At 42.7% G+C, this 16,310-nt stretch overlaps 1 protein-coding gene across 1 annotated transcript in view; it reads left to right on the top strand.

Moving 5' to 3' along the window:
• The window catches only part of MATN2 (matrilin 2), a 169,946-nt gene that overhangs the window by 124,824 nt on the left and 28,812 nt on the right, over positions 1 to 16,310 (top strand). Inside the window, exons 9-11 of the mRNA XM_069731663.1 lie at positions 7,820 to 7,942; positions 11,081 to 11,203; positions 12,006 to 12,128. Of these exons, the coding sequence (XP_069587764.1) occupies positions 7,820 to 7,942; positions 11,081 to 11,203; positions 12,006 to 12,128 (369 nt within the window). The remainder of the gene's footprint in view (positions 1 to 7,819; positions 7,943 to 11,080; positions 11,204 to 12,005; positions 12,129 to 16,310) is intronic.

Genomic DNA, 16,310 nt, shown 5'->3' with positions numbered 1-16,310 from the left:
TCAGTTTGCATGGTATTCCGGAGAATATTGTGTCCGACAGAGGTTCCCAGTTTGTTTCTAGGTTTTGGCGGGCCTTTTGTGCCAAGCTGGGCATTGATTTGTCTTTTTCTTCTGCATTTCATCCTCAGACAAATGGCCAGACTGAGCGAACTAATCAGACCTTGGAGACCTATTTGAGATGCTTTGTGTCTGCTGATCAGGATGATTGAGTGGCTTTTTTGCCTTTGGCCGAGTTTGCCCTTAATAATCAGGCTATTTCGGCTACTTTGGTTTCGCCTTTTTTTTGTAATTTTGGTTTTCATCCTCGTTTTTCTTCTGGGCAGGTTGAGCCTTCTGACCTTCCTGGTGTGGATTCTGTGGTCGACAGGTTGCAGCAGATTTGGGCTCATGTGGTGGACAATTTGGTGCTGTCTCAGGAGGAGGCTCAACGTTTTGCTAACCGTCGTCGGTGTGTTGGTTCCCGGCTTCGGGTTGGGGATCTGGTTTGGTTATCTTCCCGTCATGTTCCTATGAAGGTTTCTTCCCTAAGTTTAAGCCTCGATTTATTGGTCCTTATAGGATTTCTGAGATTATTAATCCGGTGTCCTTTCGCCTGGCGCTTCCGGCCTCTTTTGCTATTCATAATGTCTTCCATAGATCTTTGTTGCGGAAATATGTGTAGCCCGTTGTTCCCTCTGTTGATCCTCCTGCCCCTGTGTTGGTCGATGGGGAGTTGGAATATGTTGTTGAGAAGATTTTGGATTCTTGTTTTTCGAGGCGGAAGCTTCAGTACCTTGTCAAATGGAAGGGTTTATGGCCAGGAGGATAATTCTTGGGTTTCTGCCTCTGATGTCCATGCCGCTGATTTGGTTCGTACCTTTCATCGGGCTCATCCTGATCGGCCTGGGGTCTCTGGTGAGTGTTCGGTGACCCCTCCTCAAGGGGGGTACTGTTGTGAATTCTGCTTTTGGGCTCCCTCCGGTGGTTGTAGATGGTAATGCAGGTATGCCTGGACTGCAGGATTGGACAAGTGTATATGCTAATTGCAAGGCTGACTGGGGTATTTAGCTTTGCAAGACTCTTTAGTCCCTGCCAGTTGTCAATGTTCCTTGTTAGGTGTTGGATCACTTTCTGGCTTCTCCTGCTCGCTGCCAATTTCAGCAAAGATAAGTGTTTGGTTTTTGTTTCTGTGGCACACTGCCGGTGTGCTTGTTTCAGTTTTATTCCTGCTCTGATTGTAGGATTCACTGGAGTTGCAGATATACGCTCCTGCATCTTTTAGTAGATGTAGGAAGTTTTAATATATTCTGCTGTGGATGTTTTGAAGGGTTTTATACTGACCGCACAGAACTCTGTCCTATCCTGTCCTATCTAGCTAGAGTGGCCTCCTGTGCTAATCCTGTTTTTCTGCCTGTGTATGTTTTTTCCTCTCCGACTCACCACCAATATTTGTGGGGGGCTGTCTATCCTTTAGGGATTTTCTCTGAGGCAAGATAGTATTCCTATTTCCATCTTTAGGGGTATTTAGTTCTCCGGCTGTGACGAGGTGTCTAGGTGTGTTAGGTACACTCCACGGCTACTTCTAGTTGCGGTGTTAAGTTCAGGATTGCGGTCAGTACAGTGGCCACTTTCTCCAGTGAAAGTTCTCATGCAGCTCCTAGGTCACCGGATCATAACAGTTGAGCTAGGGTTAGGGTTGGGGCTAGGGTTAAAGCTAGGGCTGGGCTAGGATTAGGGTTGGGGCTAGGGTTGTGTTGGGGTTAGGGTTGTGGTTGGGGTTATGGTTAGGGTTGGGATTAGGATTAAGGGTGTGTTGGGGTTAGGATTGGGATTAGGGCTGTGTTAGGGTTGGAGTTAAAATTGGGAGGTTTCCACTGTTTAGGTACATTAGGGGGTCTCCAAACGTGACATGGCATCCGCTATTGATTCCAGCCAATTTTGCATTCAAAAAAGTCAAATGGTGCTCCCTCCCTTCTGAGCCCTGCCATGTGCCCAAACAGTGGCTTTCCCACACATACGGGGTTTTGGCATACTCAGGTAACATAGTAACATAGTAACATAGTAACATAGTTAGTAAGGCCGAAAAAAGACATTTGTCCATCCAGTTCAGCCTATATTCCATCATAATTGAGGTGAAATTGCACAGCAAATTTTGTGGTCCATTTTCTCCTGATACACTTGTGAAAATAAAAATAATTAGTTCCAAAGTAAATTATTTGTGAAAAAAGTAAAATGTTCATTTTTTCCTGCCACATTGCTTTAGTTCTCTTGAAGCACCTGAAGAGTTAATAATCTTCTTGAATGTGGTTTTGCGCACCTTGAGGGGTGCAGTTTTTAGAATGGTGTAATTTGGGGTATTTTCTGTTATATTGCCTCCCCCCCCCCCCCAAACTCACTTCCAATGTGATGTGGTCCCTAAAAACATGGTTTTGTAAATTTTGTTGGAAAAATGAGAAATCGCTGGTCAACTTTTAACCTTTTTAACGTAATAACGAAAAAAAATAATGTTTCCAAAATTGTGCTGCTGTAAAGTAGACATGTGGGAAATGTTATTTATTAACTATTTTGTGCAGTATGACTATCTGATTTAAGGGCACAAAAATTTAAAGTTTGAAAATTGCAAAAAAAAAAAAAAAATTTTTTGCCAAATTTCTGTTTTTTTCATAAATAAACACAAGTTATATCAAAGAAATTTTACCACTAAGGCAATGTACCATATGTCACCAAAAAACATTCTTAGAATCAGTGGGATATGTTGAAGCATTCCAGAGTTATAACCTCATAAAGTGACAGTGGTCAGAATTGTAAAAATTGGATTGGTCATTAAGGACAAAATTGGCGCTGTCACTAAAGGGTTAAAAACTGTATTTTGTGAATACTTGTTTTATCTTTGTCTAATATTTACATTTCTTTGGTGATATGACACATTTAAGTGTGAAAAACATGCAAAAGAATAGGAAATCAGGAAGGGGGCAAACACTTTTTTACACAACTGTGTATAATATATTGCGTTGCAATTTCGTTTTTGTAGGAGTATTTGCAACCAGCTAACTGATTTTTATAGGGTTATGTTATCAAATTCTTCTTGTAACTTGAGAATGTATAATCACAAAGTTAACAAACCCACTTGAAATAAACAGGACCACCCAGACTGCAACGGATGAAACGGGATTATTTTCACCAAGAACAATTCACAGGTAGTAACTTGTATGAAGCATTGAGTGTAGGAAACTCTTGGAGAGCTATTACACAAAGCTGTCATACATTGCAGCAACAGAACTTATTGTAATAAAGGAATGTGCTTATATCATATCCAATTGTCGCTCTCCCCTTATAAATCACGCACCATTTTCCCAGTTTGTGTTTGGAAGGGATCCATAGCTGTGCTCATGCTTTCTGGTTTATGAGCAGAATTACAGGGTGATCCAAAGTGTTCCTGTCCTGTCCTGAGCCGTTACCTGTCATTGTAATCCTGTCTGTGATGATAATGAGACTTCTGAAAAGAACAGGATAGTAAAATCAAGCAGCTATTAATATAAATGGGTGTCCACCTCCTCCACTAACTTCAATCATTATCTTATTAGTCCATTAGGGCACATACATGTACAGTATTTCGGATTTATGTAATAACGGGGGACCACAGACAATCTGATCTATGTAAAAAAAAAATCTATGTAACACAAAAACCTGTTAAACAATAGGTCAGTTTCTGACAATACACTCTCTTTAACGAGGGAGTCAAATAGACATATAAATCGGGCCAAGATAGATCGGACCGCAATGCGCGGACTGGCCGTCGGCTCCCTTGATGCAATTCTGGAAGCTCTATAAAAATACATGAAGCTGTCACTTTTAGGTCGGGAGAGCCGCCAGCCAGGCTGTGCCTTGCGCTCCGATCTTGGCCCGATGTATACGGACTTCTGACTGCACCCTAAATGACACATTCATACGCGAGTTCTCCATTAGCAGAAGAGATGGGCCATAAGGTGATGGCAGCCGTGTAGAGAAATGTTGGGAATGCCAACAATACTTGACTCCAAAACTCAAGTCTTGATCTGTGATTGGCTCGGATCATACTTGGCACCTTTTTGCAATACTTCTGGGGGATAATCAGGAGTGCAGCGTGCTTTGCTTGGGGAGCTGTCTCTTTTGGGGGAAGTAAAATTGGCGAGTATGGTCTAAATAATATTGTATTTGTATCCCCATAACATTTAGCGTGTCTTCCAAGCAAGTGGCGTTTATGTAGTAAGGATTACGAGTCCATTTTTGAGAGATGTCATCTTGGGGGTCTGACATTTTGCGCAATCTTCTCTGTCACCTCACCCTAGTGATTTCCTTGCCAGATGAAGCCTATTAGGTCAGCGCTCACGTGTCTAGGTGAAATCAGGGACCCCCTAGAGTTTTTGTCTCGGGGCGCTTCTAGAGTTACGCCATTGTGATGGACAGGTCCCACCATAATGGATGATATCTAACACAAGTAACTTGTAATGGCAGATTTACTCGGCTTGTCCCAGGACTGACCTCGGCAATCAGGTCCCGCAGAGAGTTCAGACCTGCTTCTATAAACTTGGAAAATCATATGGTTAGTTGTGAACGTCCACATGGAATTTCAGCAAAGGAAAAAGGTTGTCATTCCAAACCAAGGGCGGATATTTTACAATATATGCATGTATGTAGCTGTGGTGGGGTGCAGGTCGGAGTTGGGTTTCAGCCTTACCACATGGGCGAACAGTTTAACGATAATTGCACAATAATATAATGAACAGAGCTAAATACAAATATAGAAGAATGATCTAATGTACGGAGATACTACAGAACGTCCGCACACAATCACATGCAATGGTCGGGGCAGGAGGGTCGGAGTCGAGGCAGGAGGGTCGGAGTCGAGGCAGGAGGGTCGGAGTCGGGGCAGGAGGGTCGGAGTCAAGGCAGGAGGGTCGGAGTCGGGGCAGGAGGGTCGGAGAACGTTGTTATCTGATAAAAACTTTGCTCCCATATTTGTGCTTATGGTTTTTTATCTTAGCTCTGGAAGGTTTTCATTGCATGCAGATATGAAATCGAGATATCTCGCACCCAGACTTACGTTTAGGCGTCAGTTTTTGTCAAGTACGAGAAAATGGACTGATTATTTTGATCAGAGTGTGATCCGAGTGTCATCGGTTTTTCTCGTGTGTGGAGGACAAAATAGAAAAATTCTCCACCTTCTCCTTTCTGATACTTTGCGAAAATTGGATCGCACTTGGATTACATCCTATTACGGTCCGATTTTCTTTCGCAAGCCTATAGACTTGAATTTCCGATTTTAATCCAACTCCCGGATCAAAACCAAACAAGTTTCCACAATTTTCATCATGGACATGTGAAAAAAATCATGGCCATGTGAATGACCCTTACAAAATATCACAAAAAAAGTCGGCTCATAAGAAGATCCGAGGCACGGAAACTTGTAGAGAAATAACGGAGTCAAACTCTTCAGCAATAGCCAAAAATGTATTCAAAAATATTTTAAAAAGTCAGAAAAAATATAGGAAAATCCATCAATTATTGGCAAGAAATAACATACATAAATTGTTAGATGTGTTTTGTTGAAAATCCAGTAACAAAGACCTCTTATAAATAGATCTTTAGATGTGTTTAAAATTAATATTAATCATGTAATGTAATCATCAAATATTCACTAATGCTCCTTTGTCAGCACCACAAAGTGCCGCATCTGGCATATATGGAAGAGAGCGTTGGCATGTCATCACAGCTACTTGTGAAGGGGGCTGGCTGACTGCTCATTTTAATAAGTGAGCCAACCCCCTTCTCTATTCTAGTCATTGGCTGTGACAGATAAGATGGCTGGTTTACCTATTGAAATGAGCAGTCAGCCAGCCCCCTTCATACACAGCACAGGACCTGTGCCAAAATGGGAAGAGATCATCTATGTCAAACCCAAGACAGAGGTGGAATTGCACATAAAACATTTTGTGCCAACCCTCTCTGCTATCTGCTGCAATGATTACTGGAGACTATGACCCCGGCCCTTTAGTTGACCTCATTACTATTATGTATCTGGCCATTGGGCAGTTTGCTCCATCAGAAGCCTCTCCCTTCGATCCTTGACTTTAACATTTTGAGTGCCAAGGGAACGTATTTATCTTGCAGTTTTAAACTAAAACCAGTTTGATTGAATAAACTCACAGTCCTCAAAGGGTTAAAGTGCACACACTGTTTTCTGTGTGTCTCAGAAGCTCAGCCATGTCTCTTCTCTTCCTCTTTCCTTTTTTTCTCTTATCTTTGGCTATTGGTAAATTGGCTGCAGCAGAAGCCTCCCCCCACTGCTGTGTCTATCTACTTTGTTTCCTGGGACATAGCTTCACTTGAAGGGAATCTGTCTGTTGTGAATTCTGTTGTCGGGCTCCCTCCTGTGGTCATGAATGGTACTTCGGCTGGTTCTGTCCATGGACTTCCTCTGGTGGGTGTTTCTGAGTTTCCTTCCACAGGTGACGAGGTTAATTCGTTAGCTGGCTGCTCTATTTAACTCCACTTAGATCTTTGCTCCATGCCACCTGTCAATGTTCCAGTATTGGTCTAGTTCACTCCTGGATCGTTCTTGTGACCTGTCTTCCCAGCAGAAGCTAAGTTCCAGCTTGTATTTCTTTGGTTTGCTATTTTTCTGTCCAGCTTGCTATTTCTATTGTTGTCTTGCTTGCTGGAAGCTCTGGGACGCAGAGGGAGAGCCTCCGCACCGTGAGTCGGTGCGGAGGGTCTTTTTGCGCCCTCTGCGTGGTCTTTTTGTAGGTTTTTGTGCTGACCGCAAAGTAACCTTTCCTATCCTCGGTCTGTTCAGTAAGTCGGGCCTCACTTTGCTAAATCTATTTCATCTCTGTGTTTGTATTTTCATCTTTACTCACAGTCATTATATGTGGGGGGCTGCCTTTTCCTTTGGGGAATTTCTCTGAGGCAAGGTAGGCTTTATTTTTCTATCTTCAGGGCTAGCTAGTTCCTTAGGCTGTGCCGAGTTGCATAGGGAGCGTTAGGAGCAATCCACGGCTATTTCTAGTGTGTTTGATAGGATTAGGGATTGCGGTCAGCAGAGTTCCCACGTCCCAGAGCTCGTCCTTTATTATCAGTAACTATCAGGTCATTCCGTGTGCTCTTAACCACCAGGTCCATTATTGTCCTGACCACCAGGTCATAACATCTGTCACCAGGCTTTTGCTACCTCATCTGACAGCAGCATGATGTAGGAAAAAAGACCTCGATTCTAGTGATGTGTCACTTAGCTTACTGGGTGCAGCAGGTGTCATACAATCAGAGCTTTTAAATGTAGCATACAGCAGAGCTAAGTAAGCTGCCCCGGCCCACGCCAGGCTCTGTATATACATTGCATATTGACAGTGAGCTGCTAATCAGTGCTGGGGGCGGAGTTGGACCAGCATGGACGGGAACTATAGTCTGGGCAGTGATAATCTCCTGCTGATAAAACATTCATTGTATTGAAACAACAGTACACAGCCTAATAAGTGACACATCCCTGAAATCAGTGTCTCAGCCCCTACTTCATGCTGCCCTTAGATTGAATAAAAAAAAGCCTGTTGACAGTTTCCCTGTAAAAACTGCTGTTTATTCAAATTAATATTAATCATTAAAATGGTGTTTACATAAAACTATGATGATATGATTGTACCTAATTATATAATCATCATTTAGACCGACAATCTGTTTTAGAATTTATTTTATGAAACACCCAAGAAATGAAAATGTGAAAATTAAAATGTTTTAGGCCCAATACAAAATTGTTAAAAGAATACAGTATACCTACTATGCACCTACTATTTTCTGTTATTATTAGAAGTAGATCATTGCTCGGAAAATAACCATGGATGCCAGCATGTCTGCACGAACACAGATGAGTCATATACGTGCCGGTGCTACGAAGGCTTTGTTTTGGGGGACGATAAGAAGAGCTGCAGAGGTGAGCAGATCTCCTCCACTGTGATAAGAATATTTTACTGCTACGTTTGTTAGGCCGTGATATTTGCCCGGACAGCCATTTTCAATAAACAGTGTTGTTAATTTAAAGGGGCTGTAACGAGTTAATAAATTATCCCCCTATCAATATGATAAGATTGCTTGTTGATTTCTGGGGGTCCAATTGCTAGGACCCCTACCAATACCGAGACTGGAGAAGGAATAGAATGGAGGTCGACTGCCAATCCAGTAATTCTATGGAACTGCTACTGATCGTCCTTTGCCATCTCCGGCGGTCCCATAGAGAATTAATGGAGGTACAGTGGGGCAAAAAAGTATTTAGTCAGTCAGCAATAGTGCAAGTTCCACCACTTAAAAAGATGAGAGGCGTCTGTAATTTACATCATAGGTAGACCTCAACTATGGGAGACAAACTGAGAAAAAAAAATCCAGAAAATCACATTGTCTGTTTTTTTTATCATTTTTTTTGCATATTATGGTGGAACATAAGTATTTGGTCAGAAACAAACAATCAAGATTTCTGGCTCTCACAGACCTGTAACTTCTTCTTTAAGAGTCTCCTCTTTCCTCCACTCATTACCTGTAGTAATGGCACCTGTTTAAACTTGTTATCAGTATAAAAAGACACCTGTGCACACCCTCAAACAGTCTGACTCCAAACTCCACTATGGTGAATACCAAAGAGCTGTCAAAGGACACCAGAAACAAAATTGTAGCCCTGCACCAGGCTGGGAAGACTGAATCTGCAATAGCCAACCAGCTTGGAGTGAAAAAATCAACAGTGGGAGCAATAATTAGAAAATGGAAGACATACAAGACCACTGATAATCTCCCTCGATCTGGGGCTCCACGCAAAATCCCACCCCGTGGGGTAAGAATGATCACAAGAACGGTGAGCAAAAATCCCAGAACCACGCGGGGGGACCTAGTGAATGAACTGCAGAGGGCTGAGACCAATGTAACAAGGCCTACCATAAGTAACACACTACGCCACCATGGACTCAGATCCTGCAGTGCCAGACGTGTCCCACTGCTTAAGCCAGTACATGTCCAGGCCCGTCTGAAGTTTGCTAGAGAGCATTTGGATGATCCAGAGGAGTTTTGGGAGAATGTCCTATGGTCTGATGAAACCAAACTGGAACTGTTTGGTAGAAACACAAATTGTCGTGTTTGGAGGAAAAAGAATACTGAGTTGCATCCATCAAACACCATACCTACTGTAAAGCATGGTGGTGGAAACATCATGCTTTGGGGCTGTTTCTCTGCAAAGGGGCCAGGACGACTGATCCGGGTACATGAAAGAATGAATGGGGCCATGTATCGTGAGATTTTGAGTGCAAACCTCCTTCCATCAGCAAGGGCATTGAAGATGAAACGTGGCTGGGTCTTTCAACATGACAATGATCCAAAGCACACCGCCAGGGCAACGAAGGAGTGGCTTCGTAAGAAGCATTTCAAGGTCCTGGAGTGGCCTAGCCAGTCTCCAGATTTCAACCCTATAGAAAACCTTTGGAGGGAGTTGAAAGTCCGTGTTGCCAAGCGAAAAGCCAAAAACATCACTGCTCTAGAGGAGATCTGCATGGAGGAATGGGCCAACATACCAACAACAGTGTGTGGCAACCTTGTGAAGACTTACAGAAAACGTTTGACCTCTGTCATTGCCAACAAAGGATATATTACAAAGTATTGAGATGAAATTTTGTTTCTGACCAAATACTTATTTTCCACCATAATATGCAAATAAAATGTTAAAAAAACAGACAATGTGATTTTCTGGATTTTTTTTTCTCAGTTTGTCTCCCATAGTTGAGGTCTACCTATGATGTAAATTACAGACGCCTCTCATCTTTTTAAGTGGTGGAACTTGCACTATTGCTGACTGACTAAATACTTTTTTGCCCCACTGTATACACGCACGACCCCTGCGCCATTCAGATTGGTGGGGTCCCAACAGTTGAACCCCTAGAGACTGGTACATTATCCACTATCATATCAAGGGCCTAGTTCACATTTCTGTGCACAATACTGCTGTCATACCCCCAGAGGTTCTTCTTTCATCACCTTGCTTTGCAAGTAAATGAGAAAGCAGAATCTGGTGAATGACACCACCAAATTTGCCCACAACCTCTAATCACTATGCTGTGCTTAAAGGGAATCTGTCAGCAGAATTTCACACCCCAAACTATGGATGTACGTCTGTAGCCATTTCAAAGACAAGTCCAGCAAGGACTACTAAGCAATCAGTGTTTGAATTGATATGCAAATGACTTTGAAGAGCTAGTGTAGATCTGAAGCCTCTGTCACTCCAGCTCTATTCCCCACCCAGCGGCTCCTCCTTCTTGACTGACAGCTTCTCGACTGGTGACTCCTTTGGCTAAATTCAAACAGAAAAGCAGGATCATGTGGTGTCGAGTGGGGAATAGAGCTGGAGGGACAGAGGCGTCAGATCTACACTAGCTCTTCAGTCTCATTTGCATAACCATTCTAGTGTTGATTTTTCAGTAATGGAGCAGTGGACTGGCCATGTAACTTTGAAAGAGCTACATGTGCATATAAAGAGTTTGGGGGGTGAAAACCTGCTGACAGATCTGGAATTAGACATCACATCAGCCCAGTCTAGTGAATGGAGTGGGAGGGGAGATTGGTGCAGGTTAGTCCAGGCTCAACATCCGGTACCACCACCGATCAGCTGTTTTAAGTTCTGCTGGCATCTGGATGTACACAGTGTAAGTGCTGGAACAGCACAATGGCCATTCCTGAGAACTGCAACTCAACTCCTGCTCGCTTACATAGGAGCTGAGCTGCAGTACCTGACCATGACACCGATTACAGAGTGGCGCTGTTCTGGCTCAATTCACCATGCTGCCGAAGCTGATAATAGCTGATCGCTGAAGGTGCCTGTTGTTGATCCTCCGACCATTTGATATTGATAACCTATATTGAGGATAAGTCATCACTTTCACAAGCCTGGACAACCCCTTTAGGGCATGGATCCGCACTGACTTTGTGCACCTCAGTACAGGAGCCAAGCTTGTGGTGGATCCTCCGACCCTGCGTTATGTGATAAACTGGGAACCATCACCTGCTCGCTGGTATCTAACCCCAGTATTTCTCCTTTCAGCCATCGACCACTGCGCTGTGAATGAACACGGCTGTGAGCACCTGTGTGTCAATGCGGAAGGCTCCTACGTGTGTCAGTGCTTCGAAGGATATTTTCTTCGGGATGATACAAAGTCCTGTCAGAGTAAGAGGCTGCTAATCTGTTCACGACAAACCGTAGCACAAATCCCAGTAAATAATGGCCGGGTGTTGCTCTATGCTGAGTGTTTACACGCGCAGGTCCTCGTACAGGTCCTCGTACAACATCACATGTTGACGTCATCCTTCGCAGCCTCTTGGCAGCCACCACTGGTGGAGGGGAATCGGCAGAGACGGAGTTACGAAGGCCGAAGTAATGGGCAGCAATATTTTACATCATTTCTAGAATAGTCTTGGCTTTTACGCAGCTTTATCTGTCTTCTCGGAGGTTTCTTTTCTTTCTAAGTTCATAATCCCTGACATCTAAGGGTACGTTCACACAGAAATGTTTTATGATGGTCGAAAACATGCATTTTTTCAAGCAGACATCTCAACTGGAATCAGCTGGAGTCATTAGTGATTGATCTGCATTTTTATTATGTACATTTCGCAAGCATTTTCTGTAAATGTTTGGGATTTTTTAAAGCTTTTTTTATTTTTACTGCTATTTTTGTATTTTTTGACATCCATTAAGCAATGAATAAAACTATAATTTTTTTTATGCGAAAACACTTAAAAACCCTCAAAAAAGACACCCCTGTATCTTCCAGACAATGTTTTTAGAGTTTCCATTGACCAAATGTCTGTCGAATGGACTTGTCACTTTTTTTAGCCGCTTCTTTCTCCCTGCAGCGCCACCACAGGTGAAGTGAGGAATTATACAATACCTAATTATTATTTTAGGAACGACCATGATTTTCCTATTTAGTGCTGCCAGTTTTACTAACTATAAATTGTTTTGCTCACAGGTAAAGATGTCTGCCAATCCACTGAGCACGGATGTGAGCATCTCTGTGTAAATAATGAGAATTCCTATATCTGCACATGCTTTGAAGGATACTTATTAGCAGATGATGGAAAGAAATGCAAAAGTAAGTGATGCCAAGTGGTTTTTATAGGGAACCTGTCACCTCCAGAAACTATTTACCATTACGTATAGCAGTAACCTGCAGCTAGTGTAAATCCTCAGCTCCTTGGAGCAGCAGCTACAGGGGGAAATGAAGCTTTATTCTCCCTGCAGCCAGTTGCTTCCAGTCATCGGGGCGGTGCAGGGAGCGGTTACAGTAACTGCTCTCTATACAGTGACTGCACTGTAATCGTTCTGTAGCGTGTGTGCAGCTTGTGTCAGTCAATTTGCCAGTGTTTAGTGAGCGACGACTGTAACTGCTGCCTGCACTGCTCCGATGACTGGAAGCGAGCGGCTGCAGGGAGAAAATAACTTCATTTTCTCCCTGTAGCTGCAGCTATAATTAACAAGTCAGACGGGATTTTCTATTTACCGGCAGATTACTCCTATAGCTGTAGGTAAATAGTGTTTTTGGATGTGACATGTTCCCTTTAACAGGCTGTTACTTTTCCTGACTTGTCGCTTTTGATATATATTTGAATTATTCTTAGTATAAAAATTCTGTGGCATCTTTTACCATCACTTTGTCCTGTTCCTCTGTTATTCCTCCTAAATATCTATGAATATATTAATAACTGGATGTCACCGTTCCACTTGACAAAGAGTTGTGTCTGTGCGCCGTCTGACACTGCAAGCACTGATGGATAGAGATTTATTCCCAGTTACTGGCTCTGCATTGGGGTTGGCTGTCAGTCAGTGCTGGGAGCGCCACAGCGTCGCCCCATGACTGAAACTGGAACACTGCCGGGGGAATAAAGTTCATTTTGTCCTGACAGCGTTCAGCTACATGCAGCATCGGGCAGGTTAATAACCCAATATCTGCAGGTAATAGCATTTTTTCTGGTGACAGGTTCCTCTTAAATGTCAAGCATGGATTCTGATCTGCAGGGCAATGTTATGGAGCAGGAGGAGCTGATCAGACTCAAATGCATATTGTGGGAAAAGATTCAGAAAATTTGCATTTTACTCATTGAAATCCCTGGTGTTTGTATGCATTGGAGTCCAGTGGGCGGTGCTATTCAATGTTGGGCAGTCTTTCCTGTGTGACTACCATGCAGATAGCTGTGAATCACCAGTAGGACCGCCCACTGGACTCCCTATACATACAAACACTAGGGATTCCAATTAATCGGATGCAAGTTAGGCTGCCGTCACACTATCAGTGTTTGGTCAGTATTTTACATCAGTATTTGTAAGCCAAAACCAGGAGTGAGTGATAAATGCAGAAGTGGTGTATATGTTTCTATTATACTTTTCCTATAATTGTTCCACTCCTGGTTTTGGCTTCTAAATACTGATGTAAAATACTGACCAAATACTGCTAGTGTGACGGCAGCCTTATACTGAATCTTTTCTAACAAACCTTCGCATCATCCTGTTCAGCTTCTCTTCTATATGGAGCTGTCCACCCACCAGACTGCATGGTTCGGACTATGATGTCACTTGTTGTGAATTCTGTGGTCAAGCTCCCTCCTGTGGTCATGAGTGGTACTTCGGCTGGTTCTGTCCATGAGCTTCATCTGGTGGATGTGAGTGGGGCTGCGGCTTCTGAGTTTCCTTCCTCAGGTGACGAGGTTAGGTCGTTAGGTGCTGCTCTATTTAACTCCACCTAGTTCTTTGTTCCTTGCCTCCAGTCAATGTTCCAGTATTGGTCTTGCTCTCTCCTGGATCGTCTTGTGGCCTGTCTGCCCTGCATAAGCTAAGTTCTGCTTGTGTTACTTTTGTTTGCTATTTTTTCTGTCCAGCTTGCTATATTGGTTTTTCTTGCTTGCTGGAAGCTCTGGGACGCAGAGGAAGCACCTCCGTGCCGTTAGTCGGTACGGAGGGTCTTTTTGCGCCCTCTGCGTGGTTGTTTGTAGGTTTTTGTGCTGACCGCAAAGCTATCTTTACTATCCTCGGTCTATTCAGTAAGTCGGGCCTCACTTTGCTAATACCTATTTCATCTCTGTGTTTGTATTTTCATCTTTACTCACAGTCATTGTATGTGGGGGGCTGCCTTTTCCTTTGGGGAATTTCTCTGAGGCAAGGTAGGCTTATTTTTCTATCTTCAGGGCTAGCTAGTTTCTCAGGCTGTGCCCGAGGCGCCTAGGTCTGGTCAGGAGCGCTCCACGGCTACCTCTAGTGTGGTATGATAGGATTAGGGATTGCGGTCAGCAGAGTTCCCACGTCTCAGAGCTCGTCCTATGTTATTAGTAACTATCAGGTCACTTTGTGTGCTCTTAACCACCAGGTCCATTGTGTTTCTGAATCACCAGTTCATAACAGTCACTATGATCAAACTGTGATGTCACTATGATCAGATTGTGATGTCACTATGATCAGACTGTGATGTCACTATGATGATACTATGATCGGACTATGATGTCACTATGATTGGACTATGATGATACTATGATCGGACTATGATGTCACTATGATCGAACTATGATGTCACTATGATCGAACTATGATGTCACTGTGATCATTTATTGATGTCACTATGATCGGACTATGATGTCACTATGATCGGACTGTGATGTCACTATGATCAGACTATGATGTCACTATGATCGTTCTATGATGTCACTATGATCGGACTATGATGTCACTATGATCATTCTATGATGTCACTATGATGGGACTATGATGTCACTATGATCATTCTATGATGTCACTATGATGGGACTATGATGCCACTATGATGTCACTATTATCTGACTATGATGTCACTATGATCGTTCTATGATGTCACTATGATCGGACTGTGATGTCACTATGATCGGACTATGATGTCACTATGATCATTCTATGATGTCACTATGATGTTACTATGATCGGACTATGATGTCACTATGATCGGACTATGATGTCACTATGACCATTCTATGATTGGGCAATGATGTTACTAATGATCGGACTATGATGTCACTATGATCATTCTATGATGTCGCTATGATGTCACTATGATCGGACTATGGTGTCACTATGATCGTTCTATGATGTCACTATGATTGGACTATGATGTCACTATAATCATTCTATGATGTCACTATGATCGGTCTATGATGTCACTATGATCGGTCTATGATGTCACTGTGATCGGACTATGATGTCACTATGATCATTCTATGATGTCACTATGATCGTTCTATGATGTCACTATGATTGTACTATGATGTCACTATGATCGGTCTATGATGTCACTATGATCAGACTATGATGTCACTATGATTGGTCTATGATGTCACTATGATCGGACTATGATGTCACTATGATCATTCTATGATGTCACTATGATCGTTCTATGATGTCACTATGATTGTACTATGATGTCACTATGATCGGTCTATGATGTCACTATGATCAGACTATGGTGTCACTATGATCGTTCTATGATGTCACTATGATTGGACTATGATGTCACTATAATCATTCTATGATGTCACTATGAGCGGTCTATGATGTCACTATGATCGGTCTATGATGTCACTATGATCGGACTATGATGTCACTATGATTGGACTATGATGTCACTATGATCGGTCTATGATGTCACTATGATCGGACTATGATGTCACTATGATCATTCTATGATGTCACTATGATCATTCTATGATGTCACTATGATGGGACTATGATGTCACTATGATCATTCTATGATGTCACTATGATCATTCTATGATGTCACTATGATCGGTCTATGATGTCACTATGATCGGTCTATGATGTCACTATGATCGGACTATGATGTCACTATGATTGGACTATGATGTCACTATGATCGGTCTATGATGTCACTTTGATCGGTTTATGATGTCACTATGATCGGACTATAATGTCACTATGATCGGTCTATGATGTCACTATGATCGGACTATGATATCACTATGATCGAACGATGATGTTACTATGATCGGACTATGATGTCACTATGATTGGACTATGATGTCACTATGATCGGACTATGATGTCACTATGATTGGACTATGATGTCACTATGATCGGTCTATGATGTCACTATGATCGGTCTATGATGTCACTATGATCGGACTATGATGTCACTATGATTGGACTATGATGTCACTATGATCGGACTATGATATCACTATGATCGAACGATGATGTTACTATGATCGGACTATGATGTCACTATGATCGGACTATGATG

This window comes from Ranitomeya imitator, chromosome 6 (genome assembly GCF_032444005.1).
Source record: "Ranitomeya imitator isolate aRanImi1 chromosome 6, aRanImi1.pri, whole genome shotgun sequence".
In the NCBI taxonomy this organism is placed as follows: Eukaryota; Metazoa; Chordata; class Amphibia; order Anura; family Dendrobatidae; genus Ranitomeya; species Ranitomeya imitator.
Note: the sequence above shows the minus strand (reverse complement) of the source record. Positions and strands in the feature narration are given on the sequence as shown.